This window comes from Globicephala melas, chromosome 9 (assembly GCF_963455315.2).
Source record: "Globicephala melas chromosome 9, mGloMel1.2, whole genome shotgun sequence".
In the NCBI taxonomy this organism is placed as follows: Eukaryota; Metazoa; Chordata; class Mammalia; order Artiodactyla; family Delphinidae; genus Globicephala; species Globicephala melas.
Genome location: NC_083322.1, coordinates 41913677 through 41936513, shown reverse-complemented (window position 1 = coordinate 41936513; position 22837 = coordinate 41913677). Strand labels below are relative to the sequence as shown.

The following is a 22837-nucleotide window of genomic DNA, read 5'->3' as shown; positions in this document are numbered from 1 at the left end:
ATTTAGTATCTTGATAACATATGAACTTTAGATAAAAAAGTGCCTGTGAGTTCTCCCTCTCACCCCTCCTTGTTACTCGCATGTGACCTCAATAGGTTTCCAATCTGTGCACTTTTCCTCTGATGTGAGACACTACACTCAGGAAAGGTCCTTCCTGGCACTGAGGGACAAAAAGCTGCTGAAACTAGAAAACCTGACTCTTGATCAATGATGCTTTCAGAGAAAGGTCTTGATCAAAAGGGGGAAAGTAAAAAAAAATAATAAATAGAAATCTCAATTAAATAGAGTTGGAGACAAGAAGGAGGAACTTTCATGCCCTGTAACAACAGCAGAGTCCAACAGGAAGAAGGAGGATTCCTCTTCTTTCCTGGCAAGGATTCAGCCAATGAAAAGCCATGGACTTTTGGTTTACTATAGCTCTCCCAACTTCGTTTTCCCCTCTATGAAAGTCGTTGCTGTGCAGGGACTTGCATGTGGCTCACCATGGTTATAAACCTCAAAGTGCAATCCTCTGCTGACCCCCAATAAACCCATCTTTGTTGGAGAAATATCTGGCAGTCCATTTGTTTTAGGGCAACTATGAATAAAGAAAATGTGGCACATATATGCAATGGATTATTATTCACCCATAAAAAACAAGGAAATCCTGTCATTTGCAACTACATGGATGAACCTGGAAGGCATTACGCTATGTGAAACAGGGCAGACAGGGAAAGACAAATATTTTATGGTATCACTCACATGTGGAATCTAAAAAAGACCAAAAAAAAGTCAAACTCAGAAACAGAGAGTAGACTGGTGGTTGCCAGGGTCTGGGGACTGAGGGTAATGACGTGATGTTCTTTAAAGGGTACAAACTTTTAGTTATAAGATGAAGGAATTCTGAGGAAGCAATGTACAGCATAGTGACTATAGTTAATAAAACTGCATTATATACTTGACATCTGCTAAAAGCGTAGCCCTTAAGTGTTCTCACACACACACAAGGTAACTCTGTGAGGTGTTGGATGTGTTAATTAACTTGGTTGTGGTGATCACTTTACAACATATATGTATATCAAATCATTGTATTATATACTTTATATATACACATATTTATTTGGCAAAAAATGAAAACTATGAAAGAGAATATGGGGAAATACTTCTACGATTTTGATGTGAAGTGTTTCTAAGCACAGAAGTTAACACAGAAAACAGAGCAAGTGTACAGTTGTGATTGTATACGAATTTTAAACTTCTATAAAGCAATGACCATTAATAAACTATATATTGATATCCTAGAATAAACTATGTTATAGACATAATAGACAAAAGATTATTGTCTATAATATAAAAAGACACCACAAATCAATTTTCAAATGGTCAAAAAGAAACGCAGGGCTTCCCTGGTGGCGCAGTGGTTGAGAGTCCGCCTGCCGATGCAGGGGACACGGGTTCATGCCCCGGTCCGGGAAGATCCCACATGCCGCGGAGCGGCTAGGCCCGTGAGCCATGGCCGCTGAGCCTGCGCGTCCGGAGCCTGTGCTCCGCAACGGGAGAGGCCACAACAGTGAGAGGCCCGCGTACCGCAAAAAAAAAGAAAAAAAGAAACACAAATAGCCAACAGACTTATGGAAAGATGTAAAACTTCACTGGCAAAGACTTGTAAGGTGAGTTACTTTAAAAAAAACTATCAGTTAGAAAATGTTATAAGTTTAATAACAGTGGTGTTCATGGAGATGCAGAGAAATGGACACTCTCACCATTATAAGTTCTCAGTATCCATCAAATTATAAAAATTCATACCTTATGGTCTAGCAGTCCCATATCAAATATTTCAAATATTCAATATTTTAAATACTGAAATAAGTGTTCAAATGAATGTGTACAAGGATGTTAATTACTCATAGCACTGGTTGTTATGACAAAAAGGTAAATATAATCTAAATGTCCACTGATGTGGGAATGGCTAATTACATGATAGTCACTCATGATGCTGAACAATAAAACGTGGAGACTACCACAACGTATGAGGAAGATCTAGGCAGATGCCCAAGACACGCTGTTACATAAAAGTTACAGAATAATACCATTTAAACAATACATTGGGTTTTCAGAAGTGTTTTCTGGAATGATACATACAAAGCCACTTACAATCAGCACTAATTGAGGAGTACACTGAAGAGAGGGGAACATTTCCCCTTTTCTTGATATACTATTTTTTCTGATTGTATTACTATAAGCATATAGTTGACTCCTGAACAACATGGAGGTGAGGGGCGCAGTTCAAAGTCCGAGTATAAATTATAGTTGGCCCTCCATATACTTGGTCCCTCTGTATCCCGGGATTCAACCAACCACAGATCTAGTAATAGTGTAGTATTTATTATTGGGAAAAACATCTGCAAATAAGTGGACCCATGCAGTTCAAATCCATGTTGTTCAACAGTCAACTGTATTATTTTTGTGATTTAAAGGCCACTCTGCCCATAGCCATCACTTTCAGGAATGTAATCGCCAAAAAGGACCTCCTAACTTTGAGCGAAGTATCTTCCTTCCACCAATTGGCTCCCTCAAGTCTGTCATCTTCCACATTATACTCTCTCAAATGTTTGAAGACAGCTGCCATGTACCCCTCAATCTTCTATTATTCAATTAAATATCCCAGGTCTTTTCATGCATTCCTTAAGTGAACAGTTTTCAGGGCTCTAAAAACATTCTTTTTAGAATGTCAAGACATGTTCCCCCAGGCTCCATCTGACCAGAACAAAGTAGAGTGGATCTACTAACCCTCTTGATTTGGAAACAATTTCAACAAACAAGATGTTACCATTTCAACCATAAGATTCTAATTAGCTCTTCTGGCTACCATACAAAACTGTTTACTGAAAATATAAGCATGGGGTACAGGGTTCATGGAAACTCTATTCTATCTTCAGAATTTTTTCTGTAAATCTAAAGCTGTCCTAAAATAAATTTTATTAAAAATAATCCATCTAATGAACATATCTACAAATATAAAATGTAATCTGGGTAAAATTTTCCTCAGAAGGAAGTTTTCTTCACAATTCTCATGTCCTATAGCAAAGTGTGATTTGAGTTATATTTTGCTCATATTTATCCCATAATTCTAGTGACTAATAAAACTACAAAGAAATGCAATAAAACAAGCAGTTTTAACAACAATGTAGGAAAAGTTATTTCATGAATATTCAGAAAAACAAGTATGTTTTCTCTGAAAGTTCAAAAAAAAAAAAAAAGAATCGCCAAAATAAAACTTTAGCTTACTTCTGTTTACTGACTTTAAATTGTAGTGGTATATTAAAATTAAACTAAATCAATTTAAACTTTGAGTTAATTCACAAATATAAACCCTTCAAAACAAGTCCAAATGCATAAAAGAGAGACAGCCATAAGAATAATACATTCGGTCTTTTTTTTTAAGAAGACATCTAAGTTTGGTTCATGTTTCCTGTTGTAATCATAATGCTTAAGTTTAATGTATATTCATTTGAAAAACTGATATTACAGTAAGTTATTTAATAACTGAATATAGTATGGTTTAAAAACAACTATGAAATAATTACCTCAGATAAGTGTTTGCAGATAAGACACGTAAAATATCACGAAAAGCCTGTGAATAGAATCAAATCGATGAAATTTCTAAGGAATTAAGTGATGTTTAAAATGTCCTGATTCATTAACAAAAATACCCCCACTAGAAAGAAGTATTTTTATTGTTAAAATGAGTCCTCAGAAACAGTTTAGTTCCAGCTCTACCTCAGGCAAAAGTTGTAACCTCCTTTTCTATTAAAAAAAAAGTTTTGGAGTAAATCTTTCAGCTCTAAAATTCTAAGCTTTTTATATGTGGATAACTTCTTACCAGTGTTTAAGTTTATATTTTACTGGGAGGCAGGTGGGTTGTGGGGGATTGGTTTCCACAAAGGAGGCAGCTTCCTCCAGGTACTTTCAGAGACTATTTTATCTTGACCTTCTAAGCGAATTAGGAATTTCTCTCTATCTACACAGTCTATATGCCTGCTTCACTCAAACTCCTGATTATTATAAAATTAGCTATGGCGTATCTGCTTCCCTGACCTACCTCAGCCTGAAGTGACTGCTACAGAAGGCTTAAGAGCACTTATCAAAATGGGACTTCCCTGGTGTACCAGATGATGATGAGAGAGGGAGAAGTGAAGGCAAAAAATGTGGAAGATAACTTTGGCCAAAGAGGTTTTGGCAGCAATTACACACAACTTAAGAAATTTACAGGGAACTTAAAATTTTGCACTCTGCATGATATGTGGCTTATAACCCACAGATAAACAATGAAAAAAATACGTAATAAAATTTCGACTCTAATGTTAAATTAAATCTAAGTTTAGAATTTTTAACTTCTCTCATTGATTCAAGGGCATCTGGCATGGACGAATGTTTCAAATAATGAAAATGAGATTATCAGTCTTTTTGGCAAGCAAAAGCCTATTCAAAGGTATAGATAACCGAATATATGCATTTATAGGAGACTAAGATTCAATAGTGTTACAGGAAATCATACTAGACATGCCTTCCTCCTTTCCTTCTCAGAAGTGATTTCACACAAGTGAAAAGTTAAATGAACATCAGAAGTAGCCCTGAGGTGGAAAATAAGCCATAATAGGACAATTAAAGACTGAGGTGTTTATGTGGATGCAGAAAGGAGTTAAGCTTTAATGGCTGCAGGGATGTGTGTGTGTGTGTGTGTGTGCATACGTGAATGCATGCGTGAGTGCGCCTGCTACTGCACGTGCACGGTTTGAGCTGTGGTATGTTTGGGGGCTAGTATGATGTTTATGAGTCTTAGATCTTGTATCTTTATTTTTAAAATAGTTAATAGTAGATCTAGTTATCATTTTCTCCTGTGCTAGATATCTCCCCTCTGAACAGTTAATTCTTGCATTAGTCCCCCCCCAAGTGGAGCCTTGTAAGAATAACATAAATTGCCATGATGGAATAGAGAAATAGGCTAGTGGAGAAAATATGCAACTTGAGCTAAGCAGGGCCAAAGCAATGGAAAGCAGCAAACCTGTGTGTAGTTTACCCATTTGTATCTATCCTGACTCTTTCCACATGGTCCCTAGAGAACTGGATCAAGGGTGAAACAACAGAGATGTACAGGGAGATGCCTTTCTCACTCATAAATTATTCATCTTCTATGTGAAAACAAAGGAATGAGAAATGTGGGAACTGGAAATACATAGGGAAGATAGACAATTTGATTTTAAATTTAGAACACTGGCTTCAACAGAACCACACTTCGTATGACAGTAGAGAAATCATGTTATTGCTATCTGCTTAAAAGCATAAAATACATACTGACTTAAGGCAGGACAACTTTTAAACAATAAAAACAAAGATGGTTCAAAATTGCTAAAAACTGAGGACCCACTGTCTTTAACCAGACTTTTGGATAAACTACTCCCAGACCAAGAAAATCTTCCAGTGGTATTTTAAACATTATTTCTTCTACTGTGATAACATTTTGGTTTTTTGTGAACACAGTGAACAGTAGAGAATGATATTTTACTGGCTATACAAATTTCTCCTGTTCATGTCTCAAAATGGATCAAGACTTTTTTGAATGTGCTTTATATTTGAAAGATACCAAAGTGGTCATTGTACTTTTCTTTTTTAGTACCTATAACAATTGCAATTATTTAATCATTTGGGAAATTATTTGCTGAATGTTCCCCCCGGCTCAGACTGTGAGTTTCAAGATAGGGCTGGGCTTGTTTTATTTATCTCAGTGTACCTACTTTGTTAACGTAGTTCTTAGAACATGGTAACTGACAAATTTCTTTCGAAAGAATGAGTAAAAATATCTTTTCTAATGTGGCTTTCAGAAAAACACCCACATAATACTAGATAAAGAAAAATCTGAATAAAAAAAGTTTTTTAGGGAAGGAAGAGTTCATCCTAAAAGTAAGACAGAATTCTGAGCTATTAGCATTAATCTAAGTCCTTGTCGTGAACCCAACAGCAAGTGAAAAAAATTTTAAATACCTTTTTAAAGATAAAATAAGTAATCGCAATAACGATTGGAAGCAACAATGTCTCTGTGTATCTCAGTGGCGTCTGAAATATAGCAAATTATTCAAAATAATTATTTATTAAATTTTACATTAAATGAATAAAAATGTATGTCAACTTGAGTGTCACAATAAGATTTCATAAAGGTAAAAGATATCTTTGTCATTAACAGACTATATATTTATTGAGTTTCATGTTCTAATACAAGAATCAAAAATATAAAATAGTTACACAAATATATCAAATAGTTTTAATGATAAAAACTATTAAAATTAGCTATGGATATTATTTTTTCCTTTCTTTTGGCTTTATCTTTGCTTTATTTATATAATAGTAAGTTTAAAATGCGTGTTTACTGATCCCTGGGCCCTAGGTTATCATTTCCTGGGCTGCAAATTCTATTATTTTCATTTGTGAAACTACAGAACTAACAATGAAGAAAGTTACATTAAGTAATTACTGTAAGTATGAATAAGTAATAAAATAATAGCAGCAGCTAAATAATTCTCATGAATTGTGATAAAGAGTGATTTACCATGTAACAAAATCATATATTTCTTGAAGGCAGGAATCAAGTAATTTTACTCTTCATAGTCCGACTACAAACTGCCTCACAGATAATTAGTGGTCAATAATTGTTTTTGAATAAATGTATGACTGATTGGATAGATAAGAGAATAATAGATGATTAGTAGTATATCTTTCTTGGCAATGTCTTATTTTAAAAGTTTGTAATATTTGGGATATTAAGTGAAAAAAACCCTGAATTTTTAAAAAACAAAAACAAGAATTTGGGTTTATATTTCCTGAGTGGTCCTCCAACTGACCCAGATTATTAAAAGTAATTGAACTGTAGTAACAGTAATTGACTATGGGTCATACAGTATGTTAGGCACTTGCCCTGGTAGGGGCCATTGTTTACTGATTTTACACATAAGAAACCAGGTGAGGAAGGCCATATAATTAGCAAAAGTTACCGTAAAAAAATGATAGAGTAAGTAAATTGGGTGTTTCTGAATAAAACTTTTGAGTTTCAGATTAAAGGGAAAACTTAAGAGCAAGAACCCATCATACCTGTAGAGGAGAAAAAAAGAAACATTCATACCGCTTTTTCCATGAAGTCAAATTCAGGAGCACAGGTGTAAATTAAAGTATCAAAATCTGTATATCTTAAGATTCTGGCTGCAATAAGGTCACTCAGGCCAATCTGGAAGAAAATAAAAACAAATTAAAATTACACAAATAATTATAGTTAATAATAATTGGTTTGATGTAATAGTAACAAAGTCTACAGAGAAGATAAATCCAAGGTACATGGATGACTCTCCAAAAAAACAAAAAATACAGTGAATCACATTATGCGCTGAATTATGAAGAAAATTGAAAACAAACAAATAGCAAGAGAAATGAAAAGGAAAAAGAAGTTCAGAAAAAGCAAGCAGAGAAGGTGATAATGTAAAGAATGAGCTAAAATCAACATTTGCTGGGCACAAACCACCATGCAGTTGATCATGAGATTTTATAATCAGATCACTTATCAAGAAAAAACCAATTTCAGTTAACTCCTTTCACCACACATTGTAAATCATGAACAAATTTTCCATGCACTGTCATTTTCACAAAGCCTCATACATTAAGCACAATTTTTGGTGCTTCTTGAATTTTTCAGACATACATTCAAGCCATTAACTATGAGAGTTATTCTTCAAGAGAATTACAACAACTATACATACTCCTTTGATTTAGTTACTTGATCTCAAAGAACTTTAAAATAAACACCACCAACAAAATCCAATGTAGAGCTATTTTCTACTGATTATTTATTACCTACTTTGGTGAGACAATTGTTTTTATACTGCATTCTTAGAAGGCCAGATAAAGAAAAATATTTGGCATGTAAAACATTAACTCAAACTACTTGAAAAGGACATAAATTATTATATATCAACTTTGATGATTATCTATGGTTTTCATTTATTCATGATTCCCCTTATCTACCAGTAGCAAGGATAATTTACAGTTAACTTTATTTTTCTAATTTAGAATAGGCCTGGTGACTAATTACAATTTAACCAAGCCACTTTAGTTTCAAGTCTTTCTCACAGCTGTCACACAGAAGTCACTTAAGAATACCAAGGTGTGTGTGTGTGTGTGTGTGTGTGTGTGTGTGTGTGTGTGTGTGTGTGTGTGTGTGTGTGTGTGTGTGTCTTAGGATTTGTAAAGAGCTGGGTGACAATGTGGAGCAAGGCAAGAAAGAAAATAACAGACCAACTTAATAAATAACTTAGGAGGCCTAAATAAATTTACCATAAAATGTATACCCCCTACAGAATAAAAATTTAAGAACAACAAATAAACCTAATAAACTACTCTGCAGATCTAACAATAAATGGCAAATAAATCCTTACATTTTGAAATTTTATTTAACATGAACATGTATGCAGACTCAATTCTCCTGGATAGTGACAGCATTTGACATTTTAAGAGAGTAACTATCTATAATCCCTTGTTAACGTTGAAGCAATTTCAGCATTAGACAGAGTCCTAATTGGAGAGTACTACATAAGGTAAATTTCAGAGTAGATTATTGTATGATACACTCATCTATCCTCATATCCAAACAGAGAGTGCTGAAAAATCAAAAGTTAAAATCATGCATTGTTTTCTATTCCCAAAACAAACTAGTAAATAGGAACTTTTGCTTTGAAAAGGGCCATTATTTGAGGTATTAGCCTTAAAACAGACAGAAACAACATGCATGAGGGATGTGGTCCATATATTTTCCAGAAGTTGAAAAGACAGAGAAGTTTTATCATTCTCTTTATACAAGAAAAACTTTAAAAATATCAAATCACATCTTAATTTTAATCTATAATTATAAATAAAATTATATTGAGATCTTGACTTCTATATTGCAAAGCTGAGTACAGACTCTTCATATGTTAACATTTACAATGAATTAATAACTTATTAAACAAACTACTTGTATTTTAACCAAAATATAAACAACTACTTAACATATTTTTTTCCTAGAAGGCTAAGTCACCATTCATTGATATACTTTCTTCTTAGTGGGTTGAAAAGATCTGCAGGGTATTAGTACTGACTCTGCCAATAACTGGTTTGGGACCTTGAAGAAGGCACTTAACCTCTATAAAATGAAGAGGTTTCATTTAAAAATAGATGGTTTCAAAGTCTTCATCCAACTAAATATGTATATGAATTCTAATGTTTTAACCAGAAAGTACTTACATGGTCTGAAACACCTAAAATTTTAGATGTCAGAAATTTCAGAATGATTGTCCCACAAAACCAAGCACTTCCTTGAATTATCTAGAAAATAAACAAAATAGATATAAGTCAGAAGACCAAAAGGCCCTCCTCCTGGAAATTAAACCTCCTATTAGTAAGTCTTGAGTGAAAGGGAAATACAAACTCAAAAAAAAATTTTTTTAAATATGGTTATGAAAACTACATATTAGAAACTAAGGGATGCATGTAAAGCAATGATCAGAAGAAAATTCATGGCCTCATAAACTTTTATCAATAAAAATGAGAGTAAAGGAAATAAATGAAAAGCTGGACTCAAATATCTAGATAAAGAACAACAAAATAAACAAAAACACATGAAAGGAAATATTCAAGAGAAGAACAGTCTATTATATTTAGACCTATGTGCATCCATTTTGTTGTCCTTTACTTCTTCTGGATGTTCTAACATTCCTTCTCCCATCATTTACTTCCTGTTTCAAGGATTTCTATTAATCATTATTTAAGGGTTGCTCTGCTAGCAACAAATTCTTAGTTTTCCTTCATCTGAGAATATGTTTTACTTTCCCCTTCATTCCTAAAAGACACTTTCATTGGATATATAACTTGTGGTTGACAATTCTTTCCAGCACTTGACAAATGTTGTGCCACCTCCTTCTGGCTCCCATAGTTTCAGATGAGAAGTCTGCTGTAAATTCGAATCAGTTTTGCCCTAAAGGTAATGCATCATTTCCCTCTGTCTGCTTTCAAGACTTTTTCTTTGCCTTTCGTTTGCAGAAGTTGAATTATGATGTGTCTTGGCATGGATTTTGTTGGCTTTATCCTACCTAGGATTAACTCAGTTTCTTGACTCTATAGAGTTACGTCTTTTACCAAATTTGGAAAGTTCTCAGCCATTACTTCTCTTTTTTTTTTTAACATCTTTATTGGAGTATAATTGCTTTACAATGGTGTGTTAGTTTATGCTTTATAACAAAGTGAATCAGTTATACATATACATATGTCCCCATATCTCTTCCCTGTTGCATCTCCCTCCCTCCCACCCTCCCTATCCCACCCCTCTAGGTGGTCACAAAGCACCAAGCTGATCTCCCTGTGCTATGTGGCTGCTTCCCACTAGCTATCTATTTTACGCCATTACTTCTTCAAATACTTTTTCAGCCCCACTCTTTTTCCTCTCCTGTGGAACTCGCACAATACAAATATTAAATCTTCTATTATTGTCCCACATTTCCCTAAGCCTCTATCATTTTTTTCCAGTTACTTTTCCTCTGTTGTTTAGATTGGGTAATTTCTATTATTCTATCTTCAAGTACACTGATTGCTTTCTTTGTTATATTCATTCTTCTATGAAGCTCATTCACTGAGTTTTTTATTTCAGTTACAGTATTTTTCAAGTTATTATTTTTTTTTAAATTCCCAAGTTATTCCTTTTTTTAAAAAAAATTTTTGATTTCTTTGGTGATATTTTGTTTGCTTCTAGAGTACTTATAATTGCTCACTGAAGTATTTTTATGATGACTGCTTTAAAATTCTTGCCAAATAATCCCAACATCTTACTCATCTGGGTGTTAACATCTCTTTATTGCCTTTTCTCATTCAAGTTGTAATTTTCCTTATCCTTATTACATGATAAATGCTTTTACACATTTAAAAAAAATTTAAATTTCAAAAATATTAGATTTATTCAGATACTATGTATTTTTTTCTCCCTAATATATATAGCATATTTTCAAAAATATGTTTTTTGTTTGTTGCCAAAGAACAGAAATGCAATTAACTTTTGAATATTAATCTTATACCTAGCCATGTTATTGAATTTTTATAATTTCTTATAATTATTTTGTTTTACATGTAAATAATGATATAATAAATTTTGATTTTTCTTTCCATTTCTTTTCTAATCCTGTTATTTACTTTCTTGCTTTTACATGTTTGAACCTTTAATAAAATGTGAAAAAACATATTTATCTTGATCTTCATAAATGGAATACTCCAAATATCTCTCCTGCAAAACCAATGACTGCTGAAGAATTTTATTGGGTTAAGTAAACTCCCTGCTATTTCTTCTGTGCTAAGAGTTTTTATCATAAATGGGTGTTTAATTTTATGAAATTTATTTTCTGCATCTAATGAGATGATCATAAAGTATTTTTCTCCTTTAATTTGCTAGTGTGACAATTTATATTTATAAATTTTCCAGAAACATCTTTGCATTCGTGGGATGAACCCAATTTGACAAGAATGGATTATCCCTTTTTCCTACAAAAACAGGTGTTTTTGTAAGAAAAAGTGCTATTTCACAAAATAGCTTTGCTATTTCTTTTTGACGGTCTTCCAGAAAAAAGACATAAAAAGCCAGAATGTTTTCTGTGTTGTTCAGATGACTACCATGACTAATTTCTCCCTTTTGCAAGAGATTGATGGTATTAATTATATCAGTTTTAAAACGTAAGTATAAGCTGAACATTCAATATATCTTAACTGTTCTCTCATTAGATTTTTGTTTCTTTGAAATTCTTGACTTGAAAGCTTTTTATTCTTTGCAGTCTAAAACTGAAAATATTTAAGACAATAAAATTTCCTCCGAACACAACTTTGGCAGAATTCCCTAAACATCCACAGATACTGCTCTATTTGTTGTCATTTTTCAGTAATTTGTAATTAAAATTTTGACTTCCTTTTGAGTTAAATTATTAAATAAAAATCTTTAAATTTTCTGTTGATTTCTTGGTTTAATCTTTAAAAAAACAAGCTTTGCCAATTTTTCTGAAGAAAAAAAATCAAAATATTAGAAGGGTCATATCATTCAATAACAAGTGTATTTTCACCATAGGGTATGGGAGAATGCTTCCAGCAATAAGAAACTGGCAACTCATTCCATTTTGTTTGTTTATATTCTGAGTGGCTATCTACCCTCTTATCATTTCCAGTTTTACCATACCAATATATAATATGTAATCACAGAGTTCTTTAATATGGTAGATTTTATTTTTTAGTAGGAGTACATTAAAGACCTAGAGAAAAAGAATGTCATCTGTCTGATACTACGAGAATTAGTCATTGCAGTGCCTACTTAATAAGGTACTTATTTTACTTTGTAACGTAACATACAAATATAGAGATAACATGGGCCATCCATTTGTACATTTGCAAAGAAGTCAAACAAAGATCAGGTAGTGGCTGAGTTGAAATAAAAAGGAACTGGGAGATTGTAGGGAAAATGTTAAAAGGACAAAAATAATAAGAGTCTAAAGTTGGAAGCCAAAGGAAAGATAGATGATGGATAAATGTAGAGAACAGAAAAAGGGAAAGTGGGGACAGAACTACGGACTGAGTTATTTTGAAGAGAAGGTTAGTAAATGTAAAGAAAGAAACTCAAAGCAAATAGAAAAAAAATTAAAAGCAAGGTAGTAGGGTATATCAGAAGGAAAAGTAAAGAAGAAAGGCCTGAGGGTAGTGCTGAAATAAATGAACTAACTTCTTGAAAATGACTTGTAGGTATTGCTAAGGAGTGTTTCCCACCTTATGTAAGTAGCTATTTATAACATTTACTAACTATAAATCATTCATTTTTAAAGCATATTATCTGTATTCAGTTTATAGAAATAAAAAAGGATTTGAAGAAATTGTGTTAAAAATGTTGACCCTTACCCAAAAGTGGAGTTCAGATGCATCCAATCTTTGAATTTTATTTCTCCTTAGAATTATCACCTAAAATGCATATGACATAAAATGACACAATCAAATTAAATTAACTTTTTAAAAATTACATTTCAAAAGTTACACAGCCACCCCCTTCCATCTTGGCTATCACCAGACATTTTCCTTCTTAATTGTTGATTTTTCTGAATTTGGACATGGAAAATTTCCTTGGGGTGAAAGCCAAATGCTTTGTGTACCAGAAAGTTGACCCTAGAATCAAGTTAATTCCTTACTGAGTTACTTGGGATGTTTTATGCAGGGCAGTTCCTCCAAGGAGATAGATGGTGTGTGAAAGGTATGTCCATGCAAGCATACATGTAAGTTATCCAGAAAAATTAGTGGTCTAAATTAACATGAAAATCCTTCCTCTCCAAACCCACAAATATTTTAAAATGTTTAAAAATATATATATATCTAACTGAATTTATAAGAAAGAAAAGGAACTTTCCAGGTGCCAGAGAAAAGAAGGTGATTTTTAAAAAGCAAAACATTAATTAGGAGAGTTTTTAAGGAGTTGGCAGTTTTTAAGGAGGTCTGTAGAACAAGGTTACAACTATGGGCTTGTATTAAAAGGGAGGGCAGCAGAAGACTTGGGACTATGAAAGGTAAGAAACTGGAATTAAGACTCATGCATACAGCTGGGGTCCTCAAAAACTATACCCTTGGTGCTATCAACTGAATGTTTACGTCCCTCCACCGATCCTGTGTTGAAACTCTAAGCTCCAATGTGACACATTTAGAGGTGGAACCCTTTGTGAGGTAATTAGATCATGAGGGTGGGAACCTCATAAATGGGATTAGTGCCTTTCTAAGGACAGACATGAGAGAGATGATCGCTCTCTCCATCATGGGAGGATACAATGAAGATATCTGTCTGCAAATCAAGAAGAAAGCCCTCATCAAGAACTAAATCAGCTGACACCTTGATCTCGGGCTTTCCAGCATCTAGAACTGTTAAGAAATAGATTTCCATGAAAGCCACCCATTCTGGTATTTTTGTTATAGCAGCTTGAACTGACAAAGACATGCAGGAACTAGGAATACTCCTCCTACTATCTCTACAAGTTGGTAAGGTATTCGTTTATTCCCAAGTTTGTGTTGGAAAAACAAAAAGCTCCAATGAGAAACAAATCTTAGGCCTGTGTATTACTAAGATTTGGAGAATTTTGCATCATCTAATTGGCCCAAGATGAGCCAGGATTCCTGAAGTTCCAACAATAGGAAAATATAAATGTACCAGATTACACAATGCACAATTGTTTGTAAATGCAAAATACAAGAAATAAACAAAATGCCCAGACTTAGGAGAATGGTTGAATTATCTATGGAAGATGCAGAAGGGAATACTTACTATGAAATTACAAGAAAGAATGAAGATCTCCGTGAACTGATATGGAGTGATATCTATGAAAGGTTGCTAAGTGATACCCAGAATAGGTTGATAAATCAAAATGCAAAAGACTATAGTATGCTACCTTTCATGTAAGTAGGAGGGGGTATAATAAAATATACATGTAATATTTATTAGTGCAAAAAAGAAAACAACTAAATGGGTAAACCAGAAAAATTGAGGAGGAAAATGTAAAATTATCTCTGTTCACAGATGGCATGATCTTATATGTAGAAAACATTAAAGATTCTACATACACCCACACACATAAACTGTTAGAATAAACAAGTTCTGCAAAGTAGCAGGATACAAACTCAACAAAGAAACTATGTTGCATTTCTATACACTAACAATGAACTATCTAAAAAGGAAATTAAGAAAACAATCCCACTTACAATAGTCTCAAAAAGAAAATATTAAGAATAAACATAACCAAAGAGGTGAAAGACCTACACACTGAATACATTGCTGAAAGAAATTAAAGAAGACACAAATGAAAAGATAGTATTTGTCTTTCTCTGACTTATGTCACATAATTATGCCCTCAAGGTCTATCCATTCTGTCACAGATGGTAGGAAAACCTTTAGCTACCATTTCCAGGGCTCTTCATTTGTGTGAGCCAGACTGACATCTAATATTATATTCCTTTCATCTGAAAGACCTCCTTTAACATAAAGGTCATAAAGTCTTTATTTTGCCTGCATTTTTGAAAGACATGTTTGCTGGATATAGAATCATAGATAGTATTTTTAAATATTTTAAAGATGCTTCTTGACTGTTTTGTTGCTTGCACTTTTTTCTTATGAAAAATCTGCTGACATCCTTACTCTTTGTTCTTCTGTATTTAACATGTCTTAATTCTATTGCTACTCCGAAGATTTTCTCTTTATTGCTGATCTTAAACAATTTGATAATATGCTTACTCTAGCTCTATGTTTTTGGTATTTGAGATTTACTGTTATTCTTCATCTCTGAGACTATAATTTTCATCAAATTTGGAAAATTTTTGGTCATTATTTCTTCAAATATTTTTCTACTTCCTCCCAACTCCCCCCATTTAGAAATGTACTTTACTTTTCCTATATGAAATGTGAACTGTAAAGGAGGGATTGGAATATCATCATTTTGCAATCCCTACTGAATTAATGGTTCTGGTACCAAATGCTGATCATAAAAAGAGAGGCACCAGATAAATATGTGACTCCTGACTGAAGAACAATACTATATACTTGCCAAAGGAATTAAATCTGAACACGTCCAGGTTTTAGACCCAAGTATTAATATAAATACAGAAGACAAAAGAAGATGTAAAGCGGCACCATGAGGACTCAGGAGCAAAATCTAGACCACAGAACCCTTCACATGTTCAGTGACCCAGATAAAAAAAAATATCCCGGGGAATAAAACAGGGAGACATATTGGAAACCTATAGATAATAATAGAAACTTAAGTGATAAAACTATAAAGAAAAGCCTGGAGTGATCACCATAGTCAAGATAGTCACTACTGTTTTAGAGCAGCTCAAGGGAGTTATGATTGAGGCAGCTTACATGGAAGGCTTCTAGAATGGTTAGAAAAGTTCTAGTTTTGACTTGACGGTAGTTTAAGGATGTTTGACAAGTAACAGTCCATTAATCAGTACTTATCAGTACTAGTCAGAACTAAGTACATAAAACATTGGTTTTATGAGGTTTTCTACATCTGTGCTATATTTTAGAATAAAAAATGTTTTCATAGAAAGATGTTGATGAACACACTATTACAAGTCATCTACTTTGTAATACTGAAAAAGTGTGACAAAATGTTGAAAAGAAAGGGCCTATGCCTTTTGGAAGAGATAAAGAGAAGAAATTACTTACTGGGAGGCAAAAAAAAAAAAAAAGGTATGGGGAGAAAAAATGTTAAAAACCTAAATCTCAAAAGATTCAGTCAATGCACCACACATGGAAAAGTGCTATATTTTGGTATTTTTGTAATAAGTTATCATTTCTGGTCATTGTGGAAAGAGAATATTCTAGGAACATTCCAGTGGAGAACATTCCAGGTTCTGGCTTATGAATATCGAAAGTATGACTATAAGGTAATAAAACTGATTTACTGAACCACCATTCCAAATACAACTCTAAATGAGTGTTATTCCATGAAAGTAAGTCACATGAAGAAACTACACCCTTATTATAATTATGTTGCCACTGCTCAAAACAGTTTGGAACTCCTCTTTATAAACTATCTTTAGAGATTATTTCCTTATGCGTGCAAGAAAATAGGTCTTATTACTTTGTTGTCACACTATATTTTGATCAAGATCTGTATTACCCAGCCCAATCACCCACCTTATTCACAAGACTTTGGTCATTTCCAAAAATCAAATCCACCCTTAAAAGACAAAGATTTGCCACCACTGAGGACATTTAAAAGAATGTGCCAGAGTCTGTGAAGGCAATTCAGAGGAGTTCCAAAAACGTTTTGGGCAATGGCAGTGTCACTGCAGTAAGTATTTAGCCTACTGAAGTGACTTAGAAGGAAATAACTAATTTTTGTCATAAATTATGGCATATTTTAAAAAGTAAGTCTTATTACCTTATTATTTTAAAAAAATTTTACTTGGGCATTGCCTTAAAAAGGTAAACTTTGCTTATATTATTTTGCAAGGATTAGATAGACAAAAAGCATTATCTGGGAAAAATTTTTCATGTGGGCAGTAATCCAGAAAGGGCCTTATTTATTCTCTTTAACCTATATTAAATGGGTAAACTTGCTATTTGACAGGTTAAAAAAAAATCTTCACAAGCTTAACAAACACTTACCAATGTCATCAATAGAGACGAAGAATAATAAGAAGATAAATACATTGGATTTCCAAACATCAATACAAAACAAAGGAGAACCGAAACCTGAAAATTGCAGAAAATAAATACATTTTATAGTTATTAGATAGATAGCATAATGCATACTTTGTCTACAGGGATATACTCATTTCCAATACAAACTTTATTTGCATAAAAAGATTAATAAATAGATCCTGACCAAGTGATAACAGAATTTCAACACACTGATAGGTTCTAATCATTTTCAACACCATAAATACTATATAGCAGAATTTAATTTTTTCCCCCTATTTTTAACTTGGTACAAAGAAAACAGGAAAAATCTTATTGTTTCTATTAACTCAATAATGGAGGAATATAATAAGAAAGACTTACTTATAACTATTAGTTTTCTAATCTGATTTTTGTTGAACTACTTGAGGATTTTCCTCACTAAGGAAGCTTTATTTTATGTTCTTACCTAAAAGATTTTTATTTTCTTAAGGGATATGTGTTTGGAAACTAATATAAAAAAACAATAATGCAAAAACATAAATTTCACAGAGTGTCAAATTCATGCAAAGTGTTAAAAATCTCAGGTCTCAGGGAGAAAAGGCAGTTACAAAAGTAGTGACAATAATAATTAAAAAAAAATTTTTTTAAAGTTTCAGAGAATAAAAAATGTCTACAGTCTAGTTGAAAGTATAGTTGCTATAATATGGCATTCAGTTATCCTTCTAAATATTAGCAACATCATATGTATTAAATACTACTTGAGAGGAGGTATATAAAACAGTTCTATTTTATAAACCCTGAGATCTTATTTTAATATATGACTTATAAATATTAAAAATGTTACCAGGTGTACAGCAGAAACTAATAAAACATTGTAAAGCAATTATACTCCAATAAAGATATTCAAAAAACTGTCACCATGTTCATATAGATGATCTTCCGAAATTTTTTTGGCTCAATGTACCCCACAACATACATGGGAAATAATGAGGCTATCTGAAATAAAAATATAAAAAAAGCAGAAGTGAAAAAATGTAGAAAAGCATTTCACTATTCATAAGCAAAGTAAATATAAGAGGAGAGTTATATTTCCAATAATGATTGTCAAAGTAATGTGAACCAACTGAGAACTAGAAGAGCTCTAAAAAATAATAAAAGTACCTGTATGAAAGCCACAGCTTACTAATACAGCAAAAAAAGAATTAGGAAGCTAAGACCAGAGAAAAGGTGGAAATCTACAGAGATGAGCATGACATTTTGGGTCACTTTTCTTCTTCTGCCAATTCTAACAGAAGCAGATGCCTGCTAGCTGAGAGGCAGTTGAGACATTTCCACACACTTAGCTGTCAGGTAACCCCAAGAATGAGATCTCTGCTAAGTCCCCAAGCTTTGGTTTGGGACTTCAAAGGGTTATACTGTAAGAGAGAACCAGAAATCAAAGCAGTGCTCCAAAATACTGAAGCCCACTTTTGAATTATCTCATTCTGTGATTGCATGAGGGAGATTAAAGATTGTTAGTCCCTGTGTTTGCCTGCTGAAAACAAATTTAATTTTCTCTGGAAGAACTTAATATCTTAGTCTCAAATTAACTGTACAATTGTTCAGGTACAATGTCTAATACCACATCAAAACTAATCAGATACAGGAGGAGATAAGACATCATCACTAAGACAACAGAAACAGATCTATGAAGAATCTCAATCTAGTTCAGCGGTCAGCAAACTTTTTATGTAAAAAGCCAGATAATAAATATGTTAAGACTTGTAGGCCACGTACAGTCTCAATTGTATACTCTCCTTCTTTTTCTACTATAAAAATGTAAAAACTACTCTTAGCTCACAAACCATGCAAAAACATGTCTGGCATCATCAGACATAGACTTTATGCTTGACATATGCACAGAAATAACAGATAAGATTGAAAATTCCAGGAGGGTATTGAAAGCCATTAAATAAAGAACCGAATTAAAAATATACAACTAAATATTACAATAATCAATAATAAGAAGTCAAAAATGGGTTTAAGCAGGTTGAACACAGCCAAACAAAGAAGTGATAAATTGGAAGATAGGTCAGAAGAAAGTATAAAATGACGAAGGGATGAACAACATATGAAAGAACATAAGAGATGTAGAGCATATAGTATAAAGGTCATACTTTACATCTCAGAAAGGGCTGAGGGAATTAAGTAAAATCTATACTTAAAGACATTATACCTGAGAAGTCCCCAGAATCTATAGAAAAAGAATCAAGCACTGATTCATAAAGTATTAGTAGCCCCCAGCAAGGGATAAATTAAAACAAACAAAACCCAACCATACATAGGCATGTCATAGTAAAAACTGCTTATAACCAAAGGCAAAGAGAAAACTCTTAAAAAGGGTCTGAGACTAACTGACTTTAAGACTTACTACAAAGCTGCAGTAATCAAGACAGCACGGTACTGGAGAAAAAAATAGACAAATTGATCAAAGGGATAAAATAGAGGGTCTAGAAACAGATCCACACAATTATAGGCAACTGAGCTTTGACAACTGCACAAAATGGAGAAATGACAGTCTTTTCAACAAATAGCGCTGGAAGACTTGGACACGCATGCATTAAAAAAAAATAAATCTAGACCTAGATCTTACACCTTTCAAAAAACTGACTCAAGTGTATCTTAGAGCTAAATGTAGAACACAAACTAAAAAACTTCTAAAATATAATATAGGAGAAAATCAAGGTGATCTTATTTGAGGATTAGTTTTTAGCTATGACATCAAAAGCATGATCCATGAAAGAAAAAAACTGATAAACTGAACTTCCTTAAAATTAAAAACCCCAGCTTCACAAAAGACACTATTAAGAAAACTAAAGACAAGCCAGGGACTGTGAGAAAATCTTTGCATAACCCATATCTGATAAAGGTTTGGTAGGTCAAATGTACTAAGAACTCTTAAAACTCAGAAATAAGAAAACAAATAACCCAATTTAAAAATGGTCAGAAAGGGCAACCACTGCGTCAAAAAGGGTGGCGCAGTGGTTGAGAGTCCTCCTGCCGATGCAGGGGACACGGGTTCGTGCTCCGGTCCGGGAGGATCCCACATACCGTGGAGTGGCTGGGCCCGTGAGCCATGGCCCAAGAGCCTATGCGTCCGGAGCCTGTGCTCCGCAACAGGAGAGGCCACAACAGTGAGAGGCCCGCGTACCGCAAAAAAAAAGGTCAAAAGATGTGAACAAATAACCTAACCAAAGAAGATCTACAGAGGGCAAATAAGCACATGTAAAGATGCTAAACCCAATACTACATTAGGAACTGTAAATTAGAACAACGAGATACTGCTACACACTTAATGGAATGGCTGAAATCCAAAAACCTGACAAAATCGGCAATTTCTTACAAAACTAAACATAGTCTTAACATACAATCCAACAATCACACTCCTAGGTATTTACCCAATTGAGCTGAAATCTTATGCCCACTCAAAACCTTCACATGAATGTTTAGGGAATCACCAAAGACTGGAAGCAGCCATGATGTCCTTCAAGAGTTGACTGGATAAACAAACTGTGGTACATCCAGACAATGGAATATTATTCATCAATAAAAAGAAATGAGCTATCAAGTCATGAAAAGACATGGAGGAACCTAAAATACATATGCTTAAGTGAAAGAAGTCAGTCTGAAAATGTGACACAACCTATGATTCTAACTATATGACATTTTATTTTGGTTGTACTTTATTTCATTAAAAATTGTACAGCTCTGCTGTGAATTACAGTATTAACATTTATTTTAGAGGACTGCATTCACAATAATAATTACGACTGGGCCCAGGAATTCTTTTCTTTGGGCCTTTGAAAAGTCTCATGCAATTTAACATTTAGTGGTAACCAGATTATGAATTTGTTGTATAAGTAAAACAACAATGGATAATTCATTCAAGAATTCCAAAGAGATTTTTATTTCAAGAGGTGCCAGTTGAAGATGGTAATACTTTCAAGTAATAACCAATTTACCTGAATATAGTTTCCCAGAACTTTGCTTATAACTTAATTGCTTGGAGCTTAAAGTATAGTGTTCTTAGAAACGATGCTATAAATTCAAAGCCATTCAATGGATACTAGAGGGCCAATGCTATCTCCACCCTAAAGAAACTTATTTGCTGGTGGTGTGGAAAAAAAGGCAAGGACACGAATATCTCTGCAAACTTCATTTCAACACATTATCAAGTGCCTCATAAAGTAAGCTCAGGCAAGGTCATAGAATCTCAGAGTCAAAAGAATGCATAAATTGTTATAAGTATATTCTATAGATCAACTACCCAGAATTTGGGAGTTTGGTGCTAATATCTTACTCTCAAACTTCCTGTCATTTTTTCTTCTCCCAGCGTAAATACCTTACTACCTACCTCCTCCCCCAAAATGGATGGGGAAGGCATAAAGTGGTTCCAACTAAAATTCCAGCTAATGGATAATCAGAACTTTACTGGATTTAAGAAATTTGTCCCTTTTATTAAGCTTAGAGTCTCTACCAAGGATCCCTCTGTTATTTTTTTTCAGCTTTATTGAGATATACTTGACTTAAAACATTGTGTAAGTTTAAGGTATACAACCTGTTGATTTGATACACATATATTACAGTATTATTACCACTGCAGTGTTAGCTAACACCTTCATCACGTCACGAAATTCTCATTTCATTTTTGTGGTGAGAACGTTTAAGATCTACTTTCTTACCAATGTTCAAGTATATAAAACAATAACGTTAATTACAATCATTATGCTATGTGATAGATCACCAGAACTTATTCATCTTCTAGTTGCAAGTCTGTACCTTTGTCCAATATCTTCCTACTTCCCACACTCCTCAGGCCCTGGTAGCCACCATTCAACTCTCTGTTTCTATAAGTTTGGTTTTTTTAGATTCCAAACTAAATACTAATACGTGATCCTAATATTATATCCCATGATATAATACAGTATTTGTCTTTCTGTCTGACTTATGTCACTTAGCATAATGCCCTCAAGGTCCATCTATGTCCTATGGCAGGATTTCCTTTTTCTCATGGCTGAGTAATACTCCATTGTGTATCTATGTAGCTCATCTTCTTTATCCATTCATCTGTTAACAGACACTTAGGTTATTTCCATACCTTGGCTATTATGAATAATGCTGCAATAAACATAGAAGCACAGATAATCTCTTCAATATTCTGTTTTCATTTCTTTTGGATATATACCCAGAAGTGGGATTACTAGATCACATGGTAGTTCAATTTTAAATTTTTTGAGGAGCCTCCATACTGTTTTCAATAGTGGTTGCACCAATTTCATTCCCACCAACAGTGCACAAGGGTTCCCTTTCCTCCACATCCTCACCAACACTTGTTATCTCTTATTTTGATGATATTAATCTCTTATCAGATATAAGACAAGTGAGATTACATCAAAGTAAAAAGCTTCTGTATAGCAAAGGAAACACCGAAAGGGTAAACAGCAACCTATGGAATGGGAGAAAATACCCCATATATCCGATAAGGGGTTATATCCAAAATATATAATGAACTCATATTACTCTAGCAAAAAACTAATAACAATTAAAAAATGGGCAAAGAAT

General features: G+C 33.4%; 1 protein-coding gene across 2 annotated transcripts in view; it reads right to left on the bottom strand.

Moving 5' to 3' along the window:
• Positions 1–22837, bottom strand: part of DPY19L2 (dpy-19 like 2) — an 89486-nt gene that overhangs the window by 28328 nt on the left and 38321 nt on the right. For both annotated transcript variants that reach the window (XM_030857528.2, XM_060305423.1), the window contains exons 10-16: positions 18155–18232; positions 17222–17308; positions 12973–13032; positions 9301–9381; positions 7154–7255; positions 6022–6093; positions 3567–3613 (exon numbers count right to left, since the gene is read on the bottom strand). In XM_030857528.2, the coding sequence (XP_030713388.1) occupies positions 3567–3613; positions 6022–6093; positions 7154–7255; positions 9301–9381; positions 12973–13032; positions 17222–17308; positions 18155–18232 (527 nt within the window). The remainder of the gene's footprint in view (positions 1–3566; positions 3614–6021; positions 6094–7153; positions 7256–9300; positions 9382–12972; positions 13033–17221; positions 17309–18154; positions 18233–22837) is intronic.